Below are 23,366 nucleotides of genomic sequence, written 5' to 3'. Positions count from 1 at the left end.
AATACTAGCTTTTAAAGACAAATAGCCAAATATAAAGTAATAATGTCTCTAGAAAACCTACAAAGCTTTTAAGAGAAAAAAATTATAAAGGCAATTAAAATCAGCAATACTGCATTTAAAATAATTACAAATATAACACTTGAAACACTATTAAGTTATTTTATTTACTGTATTTTCATTTCCACCTGTATTTAGTAAGTTAAATATAAGTTCTAAATGCTCTTACCCGGAGGTTGCTGAGGCCAGAAGTACTGTTGCCAATCCTGGAGCACATAGGTAAATCGAATAGCAATACTAACTGGAGGCAATGGAGTTAAAGGACATCCCTAGGAAATATATACAAAGACAATACCATGTAAATGCTGGTAAACTTCTTCTAATAAATTCAACATCAAAATTTCAAACTTATGGAATAAAATATTACTCTCACAAAATCTAGATTTTTACTTTATAATGTTAAGACCAGAGTATGCTTAGTCTAGCCATACAGAAGGAAAAACAAGTCACCTAAAGTCCTTAAAGCAAAAAATAGAGAATTTCAGAAATCAAGAAACTATCATAAGGAACAATACTGACAAAAGCTAGACTTGATTTTTTAAAAAAGGTTTTAAAAAATGGTAACGTACGGTCTCTAAAAATAACTATGTAGTTGGTAGTCAATTTGTGTGAAAAGATTTCTAAGATTTCTGCATACTGCTTTCATATTTTTAAATAAAAAGCTTGTATAGCTAATTTTAAATAGTGATTAAAAATTTTAAAATACAGCTTTAAGCTGGGCATGGTTGTGTGCACCTATCATCTCAGTCACTCTTCTATGTTACTCAACTGTAGTTTGACATTTCTGTGTACCTATTCTGAACCGACTACTTTGATCTGTGGACTTAAGATTTTGGCCTTTACTACTTGTGCTTTATAAACAAGAGTTTCTAGTTTATCACATCATTTGTGTATCAGTTGAGATTTTAACAAAACTCACTCTTTTGATATAAAACTTCTCTCAAAATTGATTTGAGCCAGGCGCTGGTGGCTCACGCCTGTAATCCTAGCTACTCAGGAGGCTGAGATCTGAGGATCATGGTTCAAAGCCAGCCCGGGCAGGAGAGACCATGAGACTCCTATCTCCAATAAACCACCGGAAAACCGGAAGTGGCGCTGTAGCTCAAGTGGTAGAGCGCTCGCCTTGAGCTGAAGAGCTGAGGGACAGCGCCCAGGCCCAGAGTTCAAGCCCCACGACCGACCAAAAAAAAAAAAAAAATTGATTTGAGGTCTCAAGGAGATTATTTTTCATATTAGGGCAGAGATTCCTTTCAAAGCAAAAAACAAAGTGTTAACTGATACTCAAAATAATATGCCCTGTATAGAGCTCCATCAGTTTTTAACATTGTCTAGACTTGCATCTAAATCTTTAAATCATGTACTAGATAAGTGTGAAATTTTGGGTGTAAATGCATATTTATGCCTTAGTTTTTGCCTTAAAAAAAAAACCTAGGGATTTATTTTTTAAACTTGATTTGAGAAGTGAACTTAAAGACTTGGTTGGCTATTTTGAAGTTTTGTTTTATGCAAAGCTATACAATATGTGGTACTTTTCTCCTGTATTAAAAAAAATTACTTACGTACATGCCCAATGGTAGTCACTCTTCACTGGTAATCTACTTTGTTTCATAAAGATTTAACTCTTAGCCAGGCACCAGTGGCTCATGCCAACCTAGCTACTCAGGAGACTCAGATCTGCGGACTGTGGTTCAAAGCTAGCTCAGGCTGAAAAGTCCCTGTGAGACTCTTATCTCCAATTAACCACCAGAAAACTGAAGTGTCCCTGTGGATCAAAATGGTAGAATGCTAGCCTCGAGCAAAAGAGCTCAGGGACAATGCCCAGGCCCTGAGTTCTAGACCCAGGACCAATAAAAAATAAATACAATAAGCCGGGCCATTGGCTCATGCCTGCAATCCTAGCTACTGAGGAGGCTGAGATCTGAAGATCAAGGTTCAAAGCCAGCCCAGGCAGGAAAGTCCATGAAACTCTTATGTCCAATAAACCACTAGAAAACTGAAATGGCGGGCTGGGAAGGTAGCTCAGTGGTACAGCGCTTGCCTTGAATGTATGAGGCACTGGGTTCGATTCCTCAGCACCACATAAGCAAAAAGAAAAAAGCCGGAAGTGGTACTGTAGCTCAAGTGGTAGAGTGCTAGCTTTGAACTGAAGTGGCACTGTGGCTCAAGCGGTAGAGCGCTCTCTTTGAGCTGAAGAGCTGAGGGACAGCGCCCAAGCACAGAGTTCAAGCCCCACAACTGACCAAAAAAAAAAAACACCAGCTTTTAGAAAAATCTTCCTTTTGAGAGGTATTGTTGGCATTTTAAGTTACATATGGATTTAAATATTCTGCTATATTCCTAAATATGTGACAACTCTCTTGCCAGTCAATTCCTTTTTTTCTTTTTTTTTTTTTTGTCCCTACATACAGAATAGTTCAGACCAAGTCTAAGATGTGTTTGGAGCTCTTGCTCTGTGATATTAGAGATGCTTATCTAGTCATAGAATGTGAGGTTGTTCACTCATGGTGCAAATGACAGTTCTTTCCTCCTACACAGGAATTCCTCTCCAGGCCTGTGTGCCAAGTAGAAGTGCCCTGCTCCAGTGTCTGACTTAAGCAGCCAATTAAGCAGCTTGTCTAGGACACAGCAGCCTAAACTGCCCTCACTCTGACTCCTTCCATTTAATGCAGTCTGTCCTAGTTATCCTAGCTGCTGCTTTCACACTTGTAGTCAGCTAGCATGAGCCCAATGTATGTCCTTGGGTCTTTTATGTGTTTTCTAGAGTCCACAAGGATATCTATGTCATTGTGACCCTAGTTGTATCTTTTCAGGTATCTTTATTTACCTACATTGCTTTGTGACTAGAGCAGAGGTTATTAAAAGACCTTGTTAGACAATTTGCTGTTCTAGACAATTTGTATCATGTTATGGGTAAACATATATATGTAGCTATACCCTGACTTATCAAAAATCTTATCCTTAGTGGGGCACTGGTGGCTCATGCCTATAAGCCTACCTACTCAGGAAGTTGAGATCTGAGGATTGTGGTTTAAAGCAAGCTAGCCTGCACAGGAAAGGCCATAAACTACTCAGAGAAGGCCAGAAGTGGTGCTGGGGCTCAAGTAGTACAGCACTAGCCTTGAGCAAAAGCAGCTCAGGGACAGCACCCAGACCCAGAGTTCAAGCCTCATGACTGGCAAACAAAAAAAAGCAAATCAAAACAACAACAACAAATCTTAACCTTGCTTGTCTAGGACACAACAGCCTAAAATTGAACTTATTTTGAGGATCCACTATATTTTCACGTTGGAATGAATGTTATTTAGTGCAAGTTATCAGTGATATTTATAAATGCTGCTGAGCTTAATGTCACTTTTTCCCTCAATACTCAAAGTATATTTAGTCTCTATACCAGCACCATCACCAATACCTGGAAGCCTGCTATGGACAACAATACTGAATATTATGGACAACAATACTGAATATGCATTTTTGTAAGCTTCCTATGTGATTCCTTCACTCATTTAAGTCCTATTTTGCATGATGTAGAATAAGCATTATGAGAATATGAGATCATATGTTTACATGGCAGTGTTAATTTCTAGGATTTTTAGTGAACTTAAATTTAGCTCTTTTGTTAACTGAATTACTATGCTATTTTGCATGGCCTATTTTGTTTGGTGGTCTTTGAAATTCTGGCTAAATATTCAGAACTTATTTTTTTTTTCTGTCTCCATCTCTCTGTCTTGCTCTCTCTCTCGGGCTAGGCCTTGCACTCTTCCTTAGTTTATTTTCTCACTCTAGGCTTGTAGTTTACCACTTGAGCCATGTCTCCACGTCTGGCATTTTGCTGCTTAACTGGAGTTAAATTCTATTTATCTTATATAAGTGCAGTATTGTGGAGAACCTCAGAACTTATTTTTACATTCACTGGAATTAAAAAAATATCATTTCTACAAAGCTATACTACTCTTATAAATAGTTCATATTTTTCCTACATTCAAAATCTGAAATGAACAGTAAGCAATTTTAATGTATAATAAAATTATACTCTAGGCATTCACGTACTTAGTAAGAACAAAGGAGGGTATTCTTAGGGGAGAACACAAAGGCCCAATGCATCTGATCATATAAAATAATATTTATCAAAATGAACTCCAGAAGTAGAAATGAGGTTTTTTTCTTTGTTTTCTTTTTTTCTTATTTCTTCATCTATCTTTCTTTGGGAGGGTAAGGGGAACACAGAAATGCAGGGACAAAGGATCAACAAATAAAGCCATGTTACTCACTAGACATTATGTTGAAAATGAACTATCCAACTTGTAGGTGGGGATGAGAAGGAAAAACTGGGAGAGCGTGAAGGAAGGGATAACACTGTTCAAAAAGAAATATACTCTTTTCCTGATTTTTGTACTGTAACCCCTCTGTAACTCTTTGGTACATCACATTTATAATAAAAATAAAAATTAAAAAGTATAAAGGAGCCGGGCGCTGGTGGCTCACACCTGTAATCCTAGCTACTCAGGAGGCTGAGATCTGAGGATCACGGTTCAAAGCCAGCCCAGGCAGGAGAGACCGTGAGACTCCTATCTCCAATAAACCACCAGAAAACCGGAAGTGGCGCTGTAGCTCAAGTGGTAGAGCGCTCGCCTTGAGCTGAAGAGCTGAGGGACAGCGCCCAGGCCCAGAGTTCAAGCCCCACGACCGACAAAAAAAAAAAAAAAAAGTATAAAGGATATTGTGAAAGAAGTTTTATTTTGTAATTTTCTGCCTGTTACTGTTTTTAAAAGCTTTCTGTTTGTGAGATAGTTGCCTAGGTTGGCATTGAACCCCTGGACTCAAATTCTTCCATATTAAAAAAAATTCCCAAAATAATACATATAGAATTAAACAGTAGAGTAATCCACTGGTATTACTGGGAGGTATAATTCCAAGGAGCCACAGAGAAAAAAAATACACTCAGGATGCACAGAGTGCAGTATTGTATTGAGGATGATTTCTTTTTCCTGCACCACCACCCAAGTTCTGCTAAAGATATGCTTCCTTTCAACAAATCTCCAATTTTCAAATTATCACATAAATTAAGCAAAATAACTTTTACCTTGTTTTGTAGCAAAATATGCTTTTTGGAAGGCATATTTCCATAATATTGAGGAAAAAGAAATATCCAGGAGATCACACAATGACTTAAACACAACTAATGACTCCATTGTACTGACTGAACTCCACATAAAATGAGCTATATAATGCTCACATAGGAATTTAAATTTTGAAATTCCTTTTTATTTTTAAGATCATACTTGGGTAAAATAAATCCCTGAGTAAAGCAAGTTTTCTGTATTTACAGATTTCAGAAGGAAGAAGAGAAAGAGGAGGAAGAGGAGGAAGAAAAAGAAATTTAAAGTGTAATAGTAGTTCATAAATGTAATCCCACCTATTCAGGAGGATCATGAGATTTAAAGCCAACACGGGCAACAGTTAGTTGGCAACTCTATTTGGAAAGAAAAAAACTAAAATAAGAAAAAGGACTGAGGGCATGGCTGAAATGTAAAAGCATTCACCTAGCAAGATTAAGGCCCGGAGTTTAATCTCCTATAGGCAGTAAGGAAGGAAGTGATGGAAAAAGGGAGGAAGAAAAGGAGGGAGGAAAAGAAGGAAAAAAGAAGGAGGGAGGGAAATAAGGAAGGAACTTGAGCATTTGCTTTCCTCATCATTTTTATTTTTAAATTCTAAAACCTTGAGGAAAACTAGAAAACTAGTATATTGAGCATGATTATGACTCAAGTTCATCAATTATTAACTACATATGTACTGCCATACATATATGTGTGATATTTTGCCAATTTTTTAAAAAATAAGATAGTTATTAAGCTGGTTCATCTCTAAAAACTTCAGCTTGCACTTAAGAGCAAGGATATTATCCTGTACAACTATAATTCATATATGACATTCAAGAAGTTTAACAGTTTTTATTTTCTAATGTTCAACTGTCTCAAATTGGGTCCTTAATAGCTAATTTGTTTTGACCAAGTATCCAGTGGAAATCATGCACTGCATTCGTGTCATGTAGCACTTAATCTCCTTGAATGTAAACAGCTTCTAGTCTTTATTGTCTATGATATTAACATTTTGAAAACATTTTTATTTTGTAAAATAGGTTGGTCTTAGAAGTATATGATTACTTCTTCATGTTTTATATAAAACATTTTAGAAAAAGGTACATAAACAATTGTATATCTTCTTCAATGTATCATATCAGGAAACATGGTATCCGTTTTCTCAATTTTTAACTGATCCATAAAAAGTTTTAGAATTTAATGTCAGTTTATTAAGTCTGATCACTAAATGACAGTTATTCTCCAAGAGCAACACAGGTACTTCCTCCATAACCATCATACTATTTCTTACAGTACATCAAAAACTCATTCAGCATATCCCATTTAGCCTCACAGCTCTCAATCATAAGATATAACACAGAACAAGGAATAGAACAATTCAGTAAATGTTAACTGGACAAACAAAATAGTTCAGTTCCTAACTGGATATTGCATACATAGTAATTTATATGGCTAACTGCAGTTTTCTTCTAATTATTATTTTGGCAGTACTGGGGTTTGACTTCAAGGCATCCTTGTTCCTCAAGCACTGTACCATTTGAGTCAGTCCCCCAGCCCTTTCTGCTTTAATTTTCAGATAAGGTCTCACTCCATAAGCCTCCTACCTATCTATCCCTTCTGTGTACGTAAGATTATAAGAGTGAACAACCAGGTCCAGCCTCTTTGTTGACATAAAGTCTCTCTAACTTTTTGCCCATGTGGGCCTTGAACTGCCATCTATCCAGTCTCCACTTCCAAGTAAGTGGGATGATCTAGCCCTTAAAAATTACTAGTATAGGGCTGGGAAGGTGGCTCAGTGGTAGAGCACTTGCCTTGCATGCCTGAGGCCCTGGGTTCGATTCCTCAGCCCCACATAAGCAAAATTTAAAAAGCCAGAAGTGGCGCTGTGGCTCAAGTGGTAGAACGCTAGCCTTGAGCTTAAAGAGCTGAGGGACAGCACCCAGGCCCAGAGTTCAGGCCCCACGACCGGACCCAAAAAAAAAAAAAATTACTAGTATAGAAAAATGTTTCTTTATGCTCCAATTAGCAAATTGACACTTTTATCTGCGTCCCAAATAAGATTGACAATATCATGACCAACTCACAATCTTTGATTTGAAGATATCCAGCAGACCTGATAAATGAGTGTACTGATTTGGCACTTTTCGAAGATGAACCATCTCAAAATCAGTTCGGACTCCAGGACCCTGACATTCTCCCACATACATTCTTCGCCATTTGTGATGAATTTGAACAAACAGTGGTACCTGACTTCAGGACATGGTTATAAAGGAACAGATTGAAAGTTCATTAAACACTGAATAACCTAAAACCTCAAAACTTTCTTATTTTAATTTCAAGTATTTAAAAGCACTAAATAAGGATACGTCAAAAGTATACTCTTATTTGTAAAATTTTTTTCTTGAGGAACAGTGTATCATATTATTCTTTCCAAGTTTAGGATAAACCTGATCTATAAGTATGAAAAAATACAAAATTAAACCAACTTTGTGTTGAAATAATATTTATCATTTAAAGATAAAAGTGACCCTCACTATAAGGAAATTTCCATACTTGGAAATTAGTCTACTCACTACTATTTGTAACCTCAAATCAATGTGGATATCTTTTTTTTTTTTTGTCGGTCGTGGGGCTTGAACTCTGGGCCTGGGAGCTGTCCCTCAGCTCTTCAGCTCAAGGCGAGCGCTCTACCACTTGAGCTACAGCGCCACTTCCAAATCAATGTGGATAGTACATCTCAATCAATGTGGATAGTGCAGAAATGCACAAAGCAGCAAAATTTTGAATACCTGCCTTTCTGTTTCAATTCTCAGACTATAAAAAGGTGTCCTTTTTATGATCTACTGAGGTTTATTTATTTGTTTTTCTCATTTTTGTGCTTTTTGTTTGATTTCATTCAAAATGGTTCCCAAGCATAGTTCTGAAGGTAGTCTTCCTAAGACCAGGCTATCAATCTTTTTTACATAAAATACACTTATTACATAAACTTCCTTCAGGAATAAGGCATAGTGCTGATTGAATTCAATCCTAATAAATAATCAGGAATAATTAAACAGAGACACACATAAAACAAGGCCATATATTAATTGATAAAAGTGTTGTTACCAGATGCTTATAGGAACCTAAGTTTATTTCTCATGGGCTCAATGGTTAGAATTTAATAATTCACTGTTTATGGTAGCTTTACGTAATACAACTACCTCAAATAATAATAGGTTATACAAATATATTCCTATGTTAATATTGCAACATTAGTAAATATTCTATTTCTCTTATTTTAAAAATGTTCAAATTATTCACTTATGGTACAATACAAAGTATATGATACAACATTTATTCTAATACATTGTTTTCCCTAATAAATTTAATTTACATTAATCCCTTAGTTATATAATATGAATTAGAATTCAAATTAGCAAAATAGTATAAAGCAAATTTCATCATTTTAAATGATTCATTTAGGAACAGAGGCTAAAAGTACTTAAAAGTAACTTTTTAAAGTTTTCAAAAATATGTAAAATTTCTTTTTTTTTTTGTTGTGAGTCTTGAATTCTGGGCCTGGGCGCTGTCCTTGAGCTCTTGAGCTCAAGGTGAGCACTCTACCTACCACTTGAGCCACAGTGCCACTTCCAGTTTTCTGGTTGGAAATAAGAGTCTCATGGACTGCCTGGGCTGGTTTTGAACCGAGATCCTCAGATCTCAGTCTCCTGAGTAGCTAGGATTACAGATGTGAGCCACCAGCACCTAGCAAACATTTAACTAGATTTTGTCGAGCAAGTTAGTAAAACTTTAGAACAAAGCACAAAAATAGCCTTCATTTCAAATACTATTGAATATTTCAATGATTCCCTTTATAAATATTCAAAAGTATTTTATTATCCTTTTATGCCAAAATCTAGTATAATATGCAAGTATGTATACTAAGTTCTTCACTATGACAGAAATCTAACATTCAATAATTGCTCATCTTCATATGTTATCATTAAAAAGTATTCAGCTTGTCTAGATTTGTCAAGAGGTGTACCTACCAGCCAGTGTTTCCCAAGGCAATAGAAACAGAACTTAGAAGAAGGTTGCACTTAGATTCACTGAGAACTGCATCACAATGTGCTGCAGGAGCAATCACCACAAACTCACGCAGGCCGTACCTTAAACAAGAATGACTGCATTAAATGGAAATTTCAAGATATAAAAGATATTATTTGGGGGCTGGGAAGGTGGCTCAGTGGTAGAGCACTTGCCTTGCATGCTTGAGGCTCTGGGTTCGATTTCTCAGCACTACATAAGCAGGAAAAAAAAGCCGGAAGCGGTGCTGTGGCTCAAGTGGTAGAGTGCTAGCCTTGAGCTGAAGAGCTGAGGGACAGCGCCCAGGCCCACAGTTCAGGCCCCACAAACAGATCCTCCCCCCCCCCCCCAAAAAAAGGCATTATTTGGAAAATATAAAAAAATTCCCCTGCAAGAATGTATATCAAATTTGCACTAAGGATATGTCTCATCCTTCATGGCAACTGCCAACAACCACCTAAATTTTCTTCTTTCTTTCCCTCTCTCCCTCTTTTCTCCCCAAGTGCTTGGGATGGAACCCAGGGCCCTCATGTATGCTCCACTCCAGCCCCTAAATCTTCTTAAAGAATCATTTCCATCATCCACTCCTCTATTCTTTACAAATTAGAAGCCATTTGCTGAAATCACGAAAACCATAACACATTTACCTTAAAAGTTAAGTTTACAATAACAACAAAAAGCAAACACTTAAATCTTGCTGTAAGTAATAGACAAGACTATGTCTATGGATTAGGAAAGTGTGTTTAACTAAATGACAGTAAAATAATGATCAGCTTCAATTACATATGCTATCTAAAAATAAAAACATGCTTATTAAATATCCTAATATAAGACGTCTCATATTATTTTAGGCAATAATACATTAAATAGGAGTGGCAAAATTATCAGAAAACAGCTTATTCTTGGTATAGTATCACCATTAATACAAACTTTCCCATTTAGTTGGCAAGTCATTTAAAAACATTAATCTGCTTCCAAACATTAAAAAATTGTAAGATCAAGTTGACTGTTTTTGCCTACTAAAAATTCATTCCCTAGTTACCTCTCCATGTATTTTAAAAACAACTTTTAAGTAAAAAAAATTATTGTAGGTATGGATCGCCTAATTTAATAATCTCCGGACATATAGTTACAAATCCCTATTTTAGTGTTTGCCTCTTTCCCCCACCAACCTATCACTGAACAGCCAAATCCATTTTTTTGAAAGATTTTTTTTCTCAAATGCCAAACTACCACCCCCATTAAACAACCGTTCTTCTATGATATTTAACCTGCCAAAAGTCATGGATTTACTTTCCTTACTATACCTTCCTATACTTTCATCAAGTCAACAAACATTAGTAAGACTGAGAGTACAGGAAGAAGGTAGAAATGGAGGGAAAAAAAAATAAACAACAACAACAAAAAAATGAGCAACCAGATTTTAAAACAAAGGATTTGAACAGATATTACTCCAAAGTATACAAATGGCAAATAAACACATGAAAAGATGTTCAACAGTAGTAATAACTAGAAGAATGCCAAAAGATGTTATGAGATAGTTCACATCCAATTAGGATGACTATTATCAAGAAATGAAAGTAAAGCTGGGTGCTAGTGGCTCATGCCTATAATCCTAGCTACTCAAGAAGCTAAGATCTGATGATCCCAGTTCAGAGCAAAAAAGAAGCAAGAAGTAGATCACGTGGTAGAGTGCTAGCCTTGAGCAAAAGAAACTAGGACCTGAGCTGAGTTCAAGCCCCATGACCAGTACACTTTTGTGTGTGTGTGTGTGTGCACACGTGACACTCACACGAAAGTATGAAAGCAAGATAGAGAGAAACTAGAGCTCAAGCTTCACTAGTGGGAACAGAAAATGATACAACTGCTGTGGAAAACAGTATGGCTGTTCTTTAAAAAAATTAAGCATGATTGAGGGTAGAAATGGAAGAGGGAAAATGGGGAAGACCAATGGAAGGAATAACAATGACTTATAGAATTGTAACCTCTATACAATTACTTACTAAAAAAATTAAATATGACTCCTCATTCATCTTGGCAAGATACCCTACTTTCTGCTTATTTACTCCAAAGAACCGAAAGTCTACACTGCTATGTTCACAGCATCATTAACATGGAACCAGAACAAGAAACAACACAAATGCCCACAAAACAAATATTAATTAACCTTCAAACAGAATGAAAGTTTGATACATAGCATTGCATTAATCACCATATTATATGGACATTAGCTTTGACATGGATAGAAAGTAGAATAGTGGCTACTAGAGGAGACATAGAAGAGAAAGTTGTTTAATGAAAATATTCTGAAAATTATGTGATAGTACATAAACATGTACTCTATCACTGAGCTAGAAATGGTTAAAATATTTTACCATACGAAATAAACATAAAAAACAAAGAAAATGAATATATGTTTCTACAGAATAAAAAAACCTAAGTGACTAAGTAGTCACTTAAGTTTCTTTAAAAAAATGGAAGGACCTGGACAAATCAAAGATTAACAAAATAAATACCAGGAAACCAGTACTTGAAAAGAGTAGGGTGGGATCAAGGAGAAGTGGAAAAAAACAAATGAAGTGGCGGGTAGGAAATGCAGCAAAATTTCAGTATGTATCCTACAAATTTAAGAAAAGTCAGAGAAAGCGTGAGTTTAGAAGGAAGAGTAAGAAAGTTCAAAGGGGTAACACTGACCAAGATGCATCATATTCATAAACTGCTTTGTTAAATGGCAATTCCTTTATACAACTATGAGGTGTGGTTTTTCTTTGTGTTTTTAGTATTTGGGATATGTTGAGATCTCTGGGTCTCTCAGGAATAGTTTTTATCAAATCTAGTTTTAAGCCATTATTTCTTTCGATTTGCTTTTTCTTCATTGGGCACCCCTATTTTATGTGTAGTTTGGAATGCTAAACATTGAAACAGATCTGTGAAGTTCTTCTCATTTTTCTCTTTACTATCTTTTTGGTCTGTTCTATGGATTGGATAATTTGTTACTCTTTCAAATTCACTAACTCTTTTATCATCTCATGTCCCAAATGAACTGGCATCCTTGAATGCAGTTAATAAAAGCTTATAAAGGGAGTATAGTTGTGGAGGTGGGAGGGAAGGGATGGTAGAGGAAAAACAAAGGAGGAGGTAACAATGCTTGATAGGAAATGTACTCATTAACCTTGCTCATGTAACTGTAGCCCCCTCTGTATTACAGTAAAAAAAGTTTTTTAAAAAAAGCTTATAAAGGCCAAAAAAAGTCACATGATTGGTATGAGGAATGAAACCTAACAAAAACCTCTTTAAAGAAGCAAAGCAGCAGGGCACCAGTGGCTCATGCCTGTAATCCTAGCTACTCAGAAGGCTGAGATCTGAGGATCCACCAGCTTGGGCAGGAAAGTCCATAAGTTCATTGGGAACTTCCATTACCTGAATGCTTGGGACATTTGACTCCATATATCTCTAAGGGGCTGTTCATTTTACACTGAACTTTTCTTCTCTGTTCTTTGGACAATTTCTGTTAACCTTTCAAATCTAGCATGTCTGGAAAGAGCTGAAGATTCTCTAGAGGACAATCCATTCCTTGCCTTTTTCCATATTCTAGAGATTACTCTCATTCCTGGGCTCATGCTCCTCTTCTATTTTCAAAGCCAGCAACATCAGGCTGAGTTCTTCCATCCTACCATTTTGACACTGACTCTCCCATCTCCCATTTTAAGTAACTGTTAAGTAACTGTAACTGTATACTGGATCCTCCCACATTATTCCAGGATAAACTTCCTTATCTTAAAGTCAGATGACTAGCAATTTTAATTCCATCTGTTCTCTTAACTTCCTCCTTGCTGTGTAACCTATCTTCAGGAGTTACGTTTAGGATAAAAAGAATCCTCTGGGTGGTGAGAATGTTCATTGTCTTATCTACTATATTGTCCTATTTAAATTTATCTCAGCAGAAATTTCATGAATTTATATTTGCATAATACATGTCTGTTAAGGCTAAGTCTATGTCATTTCCTAAGCTATTTATATTATCATAAGGAATATCAATTAAGAGACCAAATGTCAATAGAAAACTTTAGCAAACAGTCATTCAAAGGTATTTAATAGGCAGTGGAGAGAAGGATCCAACAAAGCTCAAGATCAATTACATTTCATAGAACACAAAACTGATCACGCTCACTTATCTTTTAATGATCCCTTTTTATTAATTTCTGTGAGATAGGGTTTGCTATGGAGTCGATGCTGGCCTAGAACTTACCATCCTCCTGCCTCAGTTTTCCTGAGTGCTGAGATTAAGGGATTTGCTGTCATACTCTTCTTTCAGCTCTGAAAACAGAGCAATTCTAGATGATTCTTTATATAATACCACTAACAGGCTCATGTGCTGACTATTATTCATAGATGGTGGGTTGTACTATTTTGAGAAGTTGTAGAAACTTTAGGAGTTGAGGCTCTGATGGAGGCATTAGGTCAACAGGGACATGACTTGAAAAGTTTTACCTGCTATTCTCCCTGTCTCCTTTTCTCTGCTTCTTGTGTGCCATGAGAGGTTCCCCTGCCACATGCTCCTGCCACCATGATGTTCTTGTCCAAGAGCATGGAGCCAAGTGACCATAGACTGAATCCTCTGAAACCATGAGCAAAATAAATAATTCCTCCCTTTAAGTTGTTCTTTAGGATATTTGGTCACAGAGATACAAAAGTAACTAATGAAAACATCAATAACCAAAACTGAGCATCTAATAAAAATGCCAAAATTATCTTTTCTAAGGTTTGATTTGAGGCTTGGGCTAGAGCTTTGTAGTAGAATACATCCCTAGTGCATATGAGGCCCTAGAACACGGATCCCCAGAACAGGGAAAAAAAAAGTTTGATTTGAAAATGTTACTTAATTGTATTTAATTTCATCTCATTCTTACATGTTCAGCTTATATTAAATGTACAAGTATTTCTAAATAAAAAACATCAAGTTTTCTAATCTTCTACATTATAGAAGTAGATAGTAGATACTATCTATATTTATAGAAAAAGATAGTAGATACTATCTATAGATATAAAGTACAAAGTATATAATACAGAGCTATAGTATTTACTTTAGTTAAAAAAAAAGTTCAGCCAAGCTCATACCTATAATCCTAGCTACTGAAGAGGCTGAAATCTGAGGATCACAGTTCAAAGCCAGCTGAGGTGGGGCAGTAAAGTCTCTGAGAATCTTTTTTTTTTTTTTTTGGTCGGTCATGGGGCCTGAACTCGGCCTGGGTGCTGTCCCTGAGCTCTTCAACTATATTGAGCCTCAGCCCCACTTCCAGCTTTTTCTGCTTACGTGGTGCTGAGGAATCCAACCCAGGGCCTCATGCATGCAAGACAAGCACTCTACCGCTGAGCCACCTTCCCAGCCCTCTGAGAATCTTATCGACAATTAAACGTAGCTAGAAGTGGAGCTATGGCTCAAGTGCTAAAACAAAACTCAGGGACAGCACCCAGGCCCTGAGCTCAAGACTGGCACACACAAAAAAATTCATATGTGAAAATGTTATCATACAGTTATTAGGAAGCGTGATGTAATTTGCATTCTTTTTAAGAAATATAATTTTTTAATTAGTTTTTAAATCTATAGAAAAAAACAGAAGTTTGAAAGCTTATGAAATCATCTTAAAAGGACACATCAGTTAGTTCTACAATACTCAAAAACAGTAAAAAATAATAATAGTAAGTTCATCTTATTGTTAGCCATGCTTGGATCTCTATTGCTATAATCTAGGCTTACCAACAATAACTTGCAAGTTACAAGTTGATTTAGGTATTACCACTCCTAATATGGCTCTCCTGTCCTGAATATCATTTTGTCTGAAATCATATGACTTATTCTCACTTTTGTTCCAGGATTCAAGTGAGTTATCAACTCCTCTGAGAAACATTTTCCTGACTTGATCTCTGTAAGTCAGGGAGCATAATATCTCTATCAAATCTTGTGCTGCCTTCTATAAGCATTTATCATGTTTTTGTCACTGTCTGTTCCTCTACAAATCCCATAACTTCCTGAATCAGGGACTATATTTTATTTTTTGGTATCCTTGTGTCTGGCTCACAATACAATAAATGTTAAAAGTAATAGTTATTAAATGAAGCTGGGTGCTAGTGGCTCAAACCTGTATTACTAGCTACATAGGAGGCTGAGATCTAAGGACTGTGGTTCAAAGCCAGCCTGGGCAGTAAAGTCTGAGACACTTATCTCCAATTAACCAACAGAAAACTAGAAGTGGCACTGTGGCTCAAAGTGGTAGAACACTAGTTTGGAGCAAAAAGAGCTCAGGGACAGTGCCCAGGCCCCTAGTTCAAGCCTCACGACTGACCAAAAACAATGAAGATGATCATAAAATAAAGAAATATTAAAGTAATACTCAAATGCTTTGTTTGGCTTCCTAATGTTTATAAAGACTTTAAAGTAACTGTCAACAATATAGAAGACTGATTCCTCCCTTCTCTGAAAGATCAAATTACAATGTTTTAAAAATAGATTAACTTGGGGCTGGCAAGGTGGCTCAGTGGTAGACTGATTGCCTTGCATGCATAAAGCCCTGGGTTCAATTCCTCAGCACCACATAAGCAGAAAATGCCAGAAGTGGCACTGTGGCTCAAGTGGTAGAGCACTAGCCTTGAGCTGAAGAGCTGAGGAACAGCGCCCAGGGCCAGAGTTCAGGCCCCACGACCAACAACAAAAAATAGATTGACTTGGAAGAAAAAAATTGAGAATCCTAGGTGATAGAACAAAGAAGAAACTGAATGGGAGAACCAAGTATGGAAGGTGACTCAAGTATCCCAGAGGATTATCAGGATTTAGGCAGTGACAGACAGGAGTAGGAACTGAGATTTTACAGGATAAGCCTATCAGCTGCTAAATGCTTATTGATATGACTCACAGAGATAATTACAAAACTGACTATAATGTGTGAGAACTAAGGAGACAGAGGATGAAGGAAGAAAAAAACAAACTCTGTTCATGTCTGAGAATACCATGTATTTTATCCTGGCAGTCATAATGTGAGGCTGATAAGGTATATCCAACTCAGAAAGTTTTGGGAACATATCCAGACTAACTTCTAAGAATATCCCAGCCTCATATTACATATAAATAAGGCTAGGACAATAAACTATATTTCCAAAAGAATATAAGCAGCCAGACATTATCATCTACAGCTGTGCTTTTGCTTAAAAGGCAGTAGAACAAGAAAACTACATATATTTTAGATATGCCACCAATGACTGCATGGTTGATACAAATCAGTACAGAGATTGTTGTTTTACTGTTTTTTTGAGACAATATCACACTATGTATCCTTGGCTGGCCTAGAAATCACTATGTAGCCCAGATTAGTCTCAAACTCATGATCCTCCCACCTAAAAAGCACCTGAGTACTAGAATTACAGGTATGCACAATCATACCCACCTACATTTTCAATGGCTACTCAGATATATGGGTGTACATAAGGTTAGGAACACTGAAAGACTTTTGCTTAAAGCTTAGACTTTGGAAAGGTCTCAGTAAAATGAGAATTCTAGGATTAGGTATTTTCAATGGCAAATTCTACTAAACAACCCTAAACAACATCAGTTTTACAAAATATCCCAGAAAACAGGAATGCAGATGGAGGATACAGCTTGGTCATACAGTGCTCACCTAGTATATGTGAGAATTGAATCTTCAGTACCACAAAAAAAACAACAAAACAGTTCCAACTAACATTAAGAGATCAGTATTACTCTGATACCTAAAATAAAGTATGACAATAGAACACAACAGACCAATATTCCTCATGAACATAGGTACAAAAAATACCAGCATCTCAGATTCAGCAATATATAGAGATGAATAAGTACAAATTACACAATGAAGAAATAGTCCTTATCTTGATACATCCAAGCAATCAAAGCAGCCGCCAAATTAAAAATCTAAAGTCCAAATGATTGTATCTAAATTTAAAAAGCAAAAATTCAACATCTACACATTAAAAAAAAATCTGACAGCTAAGAATTACAGGGAAACTATCTCAACATTATAAAAGAAAACATAGGAAGGATTTAAGAGTATGGCTCAAGCATAGAATATCTGCCCAGCAAGTCTAAAATCCTAAGTTCAAATCACCAAAACTCCTAGTATCACCATCAACAAAAATAAACAAACAAAATTCATCCTTAATAGCAAAAGACTAGTCAAGACATCAACTCTCCATCTCTCCTTTCAGTTATTTTATTAGAAATTCTAGCCAGCATCTTAAAAAGCAAAAGGTTGGAGACAAAGAAATGGAGAGGAAAAACAAACTAAGCTCATAGTCAAAAAGGCCACAAAACTCCTAGAACCAAGGAGTTTAGCAAGTTTACAAGACTCAAAATCAACACACAAAATTCAGTTGTATTACATAGATTAGCAATGAACAATTTAGGAATGAAAAATTTTAAATACCATTGTAATAGCTCCTTGTCTTACTCCTGATTTTAGAGGGAATGCTTTTAGTTTTTCAACATTAAGTATGATCTTGGCTGCAGGTTTGTCATAATATTGAGCTTTTATCATAAAAGGATGTTGATTCTTTTAAAATTGTATTTATTATAAACATGATATACAGAGAGGGTACAATTACACAAGTCAGGTAATAAATACATTTGTTTTTGATAGTGTCACTCCTTCCTTTGCTCTCTCCCAGCTTTTCCCTCCCATACGCACCGCACCCACAAGCTGTATAGTTCATTTTCAACATAGTATCTACGAGTACTACTGCTGCATTTGCTCACCCTTTGTCCTTCCATTTCTTTCCTGCTTACCATCCGAAAGACAGATAAACTAAACAAACAAACCAGAAAAAAAGAAAATAAAAACAATAACAAAAGAAAAAAACTTCTTGTTTCCATTTCTTGGAGCTCATTTCATTAAGTATTATTTTATGTGATCCGAGGCACATAGGCATTGTGCCTTTGTGTTCCTCCCCCAAAGAGTATCTAGTGAGGCCTATATAATTTATCATGTCTGCATATGAGAGAAAACATGGGTCATTTAGGACACTGATCTTGTCAAAAGTCCTTGAGATACTCATGTGATTCTTGTCTTGGTTCTGTTAATGAGTTATATACATTTACTGATTTACAGATATTGAACCACTATTGCATACTGGGATGAACACCAAAGAAACTGAATACCAGTAGCTCAGATCTGTAATCCTGGCTACTCAGGATAAGATATGAGAATCACAGTTCAAAGCCAGCCTGAGCAGAAAAGTCTATGAGACTCATCACCAACTGACCACAAAAAAGCCAAAAGTGGAGTTGTGGCTTAAGTGGTAGAGTGCTAGCTTTGGGCGCAAAATCTCAGGAAAGTGCTCAGGCTCTGAGTTCAAGCCCCAGGATGGACACAGAGAGACAGAGAGAAGACAGAGAGAAACAGACATAGACAGACAGACACACACACACACACACAGACACACACACACACACGAAGAAGCCTTCAACTCCACTTCCAGCTTTTTGGTAGTTAACTGGAGATAAAAGTCTCATGGACTTTCCTGACTTTGAACTAGGATCCTCAGATCTCAGCCTCCTGTAGCTATGATTACAGGTGTGAGCCACCTGAGCCTGGGAAGAAGCCTATTAAATATGATGTACCTCTTACATTAATGCAACATATTCATAGTTTAGACATAAGTGAGTTTTATTATCACATACTGTTTGAAATTAACATTTTTTACCTCAATTTCCAACATTACACATAAATTTTTTATGATATAGCCAAGCACAGTGTCTCATGTCTATTATCCTAGCTACTTAGGAGACTAAAGACTGGGAATATTTCAGTTGGAGACAACTGGGCAAAAGTTCACAAGCTCCATGTTAACCAATAAAAGCTGGGCATAGAGGCATGTACTTGTCATCCAAGCTCTACTGCTGAGTTACATCCCTGGCCCTGTATCAGCAGGTTACAAAGCAAAAATCAGGAAAAGGAAAGACATGTGAGGCCAAAGTCAGCAAATAGGCAAGTTTTAAAGTTGTTTTCTAATGAAATCCTACAGGTTGTACTAAATTCCCTCTGCAATTAGTTGTGACAATACTTGTGAAACATTATCAGGGAAACTTGTTAGAGGCTCAGCCCTCAGGATTTTAAACAAGGGGCTGTTCAGACTCCCAGGAAAACAGATATTCAGCATAAATTATACTTCTTACATAGAAGTTTAGGCATAACAAGTAACTATCAGTTCTGGGAATGGTGAGAATCCCCCTCAAATCCAAATTTCCAAATGCTAGTCAAGAGCTGACCTTGTAATCAGTCATTTCTCTTATTTTATTATTTGTTATGCAATCAGTCATTTCTAAGAACTGCAGTCAAATAGCCTTTTCTTAACTCTTCTACACAATATGTTTCACAGACTAGGGTAGTGCCTAACTAAAATTCAGCTGTAAATGTAATCGGATGCTGCATCCTGTGAAGGTTCTGAACAAATGATTAAGCCTAAGGGCAGACTTGGGGTCTCCCAGACAAACATAATGGAAGACAGAAGAATAAAAGGAATACATACCATCTTACCAGGCAATGTGCTCTTGGAGGAAAGTCATTATTCATACATAGCAAATCTTGCATAGACTGTGGAATGGCATCTATAAAAACATTTTAAAATGAAAGCATAAATTCAATTTAAGACAGAATTTTATAACATATTTGAGGAAAGAAACATCCTGCTACACTGTATAGTTCTGCAGTTCTTTAAAGAATTATAACTAGGAGTTTCTTTATATCCTCCTCTTGACCACTTCAGACAAAACTATTAAAAAAAAAAAAAAAAAGCATATACTGCCAGGTGTCAATGGCTCATGCCTGTAATCTAGCCACTCAGGAAGCAGAGATCTGAGGATCATGGCTGAAAGCCAGCCCAAGCAGGAAAGTCCCTGTGAGACTCTCATCTCCAATTAATCACAGAAAAAGCCAGAAGTGGTGCTGTAACTCAAGTGATAAAGTGCTAGCTTGAGCAAAAGGAGCTTCAGGACAGTTCCTAGGCCCAGAATTGGCACACACAAAAAGAGTGTATACCAATTCTATGCTTATTTTGTTCTTCCTTTCATACTTCTCTATTTTTATTCAAAATTTTACTTAGGTATCTGTTAAGTCTATTATCACTTCCTTTAGGTATTCTTTTCTGTAACTATGGTCATCTTAAATATTTTTATAAAACCTCTACCCAGTTTCCTATTTCTAACTCATGTACTTTGAAGCACCTAATCTGCAATCTATAATAAGATACTAACAAAGTACACTATATGCATCCATGGAATTATCACAAGACTCCCACGTATGCTAAATAAAAACCTAATTAAAAAATAAGATACTAACATTGTTATTTATACTCATAATTACATTAAGTTCAGATCACAAAGAGTAATGTCTCATTATAAAAGATTTCCAGCTGTTGGGTAACTATAATTGCTTGGCAAATTTATATTGTGGTAATTCACTAAGAGAATGGAAAGCATTAATGACTTGCCACTCCATTTAACTAAAAACAATACACAACTCCAAGATAATAAAAAGATCTTCTGACTGCTCATAATAGTTTTAAGTATGTATCTCTAAATTAGCTGAGCTTATAGTTTGCTTGTAGTTTTTACCATTAGCTACAGCTTTAATTACAACCAGAAAGAAAACTGTCCAGTACATATACATATACACATAAGTAACAATCCTTACCCCTGTGTGGGCACATGCACAGCACATGTGTGTGTGTGCATCTATATGCACACAAGCACATTTTAGTACTAGGTCTTAAACTCAGGATCTCAAGCTTTTGGCTTTTTTGCCCATAACTACCACTCTACCATTTGAACTATACCTCCAGATTTGTTTTTTTTGCTAATTAATTGGTGATAGGAGTCTCTAAGGTTTATCTGCCTGGGACTGCTGTGAATCGCAATCCTCAGATCAGTCTCCTGAGCAATTAAGATTATAGGTGTGAGCCATCAGCAACTATCTTAAATTCATTTTTATCTTCTCTTATACTACAATTCTCTTCATCTATATCAGAAACACTGATTTAAAGCCACCTCATTATAACAGCTTTTCCTTTATGAGCTTTGCTCCAATAAATAAAATATTTCTCTATCTTGAACAGTTTCCATCCTTCATTTATTTATTTATTTTGCTTTTTTGGTCCGTCGTGGGACTTGAACTCTGGGCTTGGGTGCTGTCCCTGTGCTCTTCAGCTTAAGGCGAGCACTCTACCGATTGAGCCACAGGTGCCACTTCCGGTTTTCTAGTGGTTTATTGGAAATAAGTCTCACGAACTTTCATGCCTGGGCTGGCTTTGAACCACAATCCTTAAGACTCAGTCTCCTGAGTAGCTAGGATTACAGGCGTGAGACACTGGTGCCCAGCTAGTTTCCTTCATTTATCAGCAGAATGTTGAACCTACATATCCCTGAGCTACCTTCAGATCTACCAACTATACACATTTTTCCTTTTTTTACTCTACCTGAATATTTGTATTTTGCTATATAGTTATCCTATATGTATATATATTCAATATTAGTCTTAGTATGACTCAGATTCAAGTATTAAGTAACTTTTGTTTATGGGAATATATGTAATAGTTAAAGCTAATATGATGCTACTTGCACACAAAGGCATATATTTCAGGTTTATGTTGATAAATGTTAAACTGCTTTCCCCAAGAGTACAGTATCCATCTTAAATGATTTTGCTTTCTATGCATTACTATAAAAGGTAGTCTAAAATATTACATTGAAAATTCCAGAAATATACAATTCATAAGGTTTCATATGTTTTGTTCTGTCTGTCTATCTATCTATCTATCTATCTATCTATCTATCTATCTATCTACAAAGTCTTGCTATATACCTCAAGCTGACCAGGAACTTGAAATCTCCCTTCCTCTGTCTCCCAATATACTACCGCTACCCAGATCAGCAACAATAGTTAGTTTTAAGTAGTTTTACTGTAGTATATTGCTGCATTTATTCTATTTTATTAGTTATTGTTATCAATTTCTTACCACAACTAATTTGTAAATTAAACAACAGAAAACACAGAGAGGTGTAGGTACTATCAGTGTCCTCATGTATCTACTAGGCAGGGGGTAGAGACAGGGTCTTAGAAAATACTCTTCTGGACAAAGAGGGAATACTATATTTGACTGGCAGTTTTGAAATTCAAGTTATTTAACCACATACTGTTATACACTAGTGTATCTCAGGACAGTTTATTTGACCTAGTAGTAATTAAAAGCCCCAGTTACTAAGTACCTAGCATGTTTCAGGTAATAAGGACTTAAAAACAGTATCTCATTAATAATACTTCATTAATCAATATCCTTTAAATGTTTTCATTACTCTTTATTAGTGTAACTGCAAAAAAGGTTTCATTGTGATATTCCTATTATGCATATAATATACATATTATGCATATAATGTACTTTGGTCAAATCCACACCATTTGTATTACTCTTTCTTCACATTAATCCTCTCAACAGTACCACTTCACTTTACAAATGAATTGATTTGATTTTAGAAAGGCCAAGTAACTAGCAAGTAGAAAAATCATTAAAAAATTTTTTGTTGGCATTACTCTAGCTTTGAATTCAGGGCCTTCTACTTGCTTAGATAGGTAATCTACACTGAGCCACACCTCTAACACATTTTTACAGTTTTTCTTTTTTTTTTTAATTCTGGTTCTGGGATTGAACTCAGGGACTAGGCACTGTCCTTGAGGGTTTTTTGCTCAGGGCTAACACTACCAGTTGGGCCACAGCTCGACTTTCAGCTTTTAGAGGTTATTGGAGAAAAGAGTCTCATGGATGATCCTGTCTCAGCTGGCTTTGAACTGTGATTCTCAGATCTTATCCTCCCGAATATCGAGAATTACAGGTGTGAATCACCTAGCTACACTGCTTCTTTTCTTTTCTTTTCTTTTTTTTTTGTTGGTCATGGGGCCTGAACTCTGGGCCTGGACACTATCCCTCAGCTCTTCAGCTCAAGGCTAGCACTCTACCACTTGAGCCACAGAGCCATTTCCAGCATTTTCTGCTTATATGGTGCTGAGGAATCCAACCCAGGGCCTCATGCATGCAAGACAAGCACTCTACCACCGAGCCCCCACTGCTTAT

The 23,366-nt window shown here is 36.3% G+C and overlaps 1 protein-coding gene across 1 annotated transcript in view; it reads right to left on the bottom strand.

The window, feature by feature from the left end:
* Nucleotides 1–23,366, bottom strand: part of Rab3gap1 (RAB3 GTPase activating protein catalytic subunit 1) — a 79,446-nt gene that overhangs the window by 38,694 nt on the left and 17,386 nt on the right. Inside the window, exons 5-8 of the mRNA XM_042683434.1 lie at nt 19,773–19,851; nt 9,182–9,301; nt 7,238–7,403; nt 227–326 (exon numbers count right to left, since the gene is read on the bottom strand). Of these exons, the coding sequence (XP_042539368.1) occupies nt 227–326; nt 7,238–7,403; nt 9,182–9,301; nt 19,773–19,851 (465 nt within the window). The remainder of the gene's footprint in view (nt 1–226; nt 327–7,237; nt 7,404–9,181; nt 9,302–19,772; nt 19,852–23,366) is intronic.

The sequence above is a fragment of the Dipodomys spectabilis genome, unplaced genomic scaffold, assembly GCF_019054845.1.
Source record: "Dipodomys spectabilis isolate Male_0828 unplaced genomic scaffold, ASM1905484v1 ptg000081l, whole genome shotgun sequence".
Lineage (NCBI taxonomy): Eukaryota > Metazoa > Chordata > Mammalia > Rodentia > Heteromyidae > Dipodomys > Dipodomys spectabilis.
Note: the sequence above shows the minus strand (reverse complement) of the source record. Positions and strands in the feature narration are given on the sequence as shown.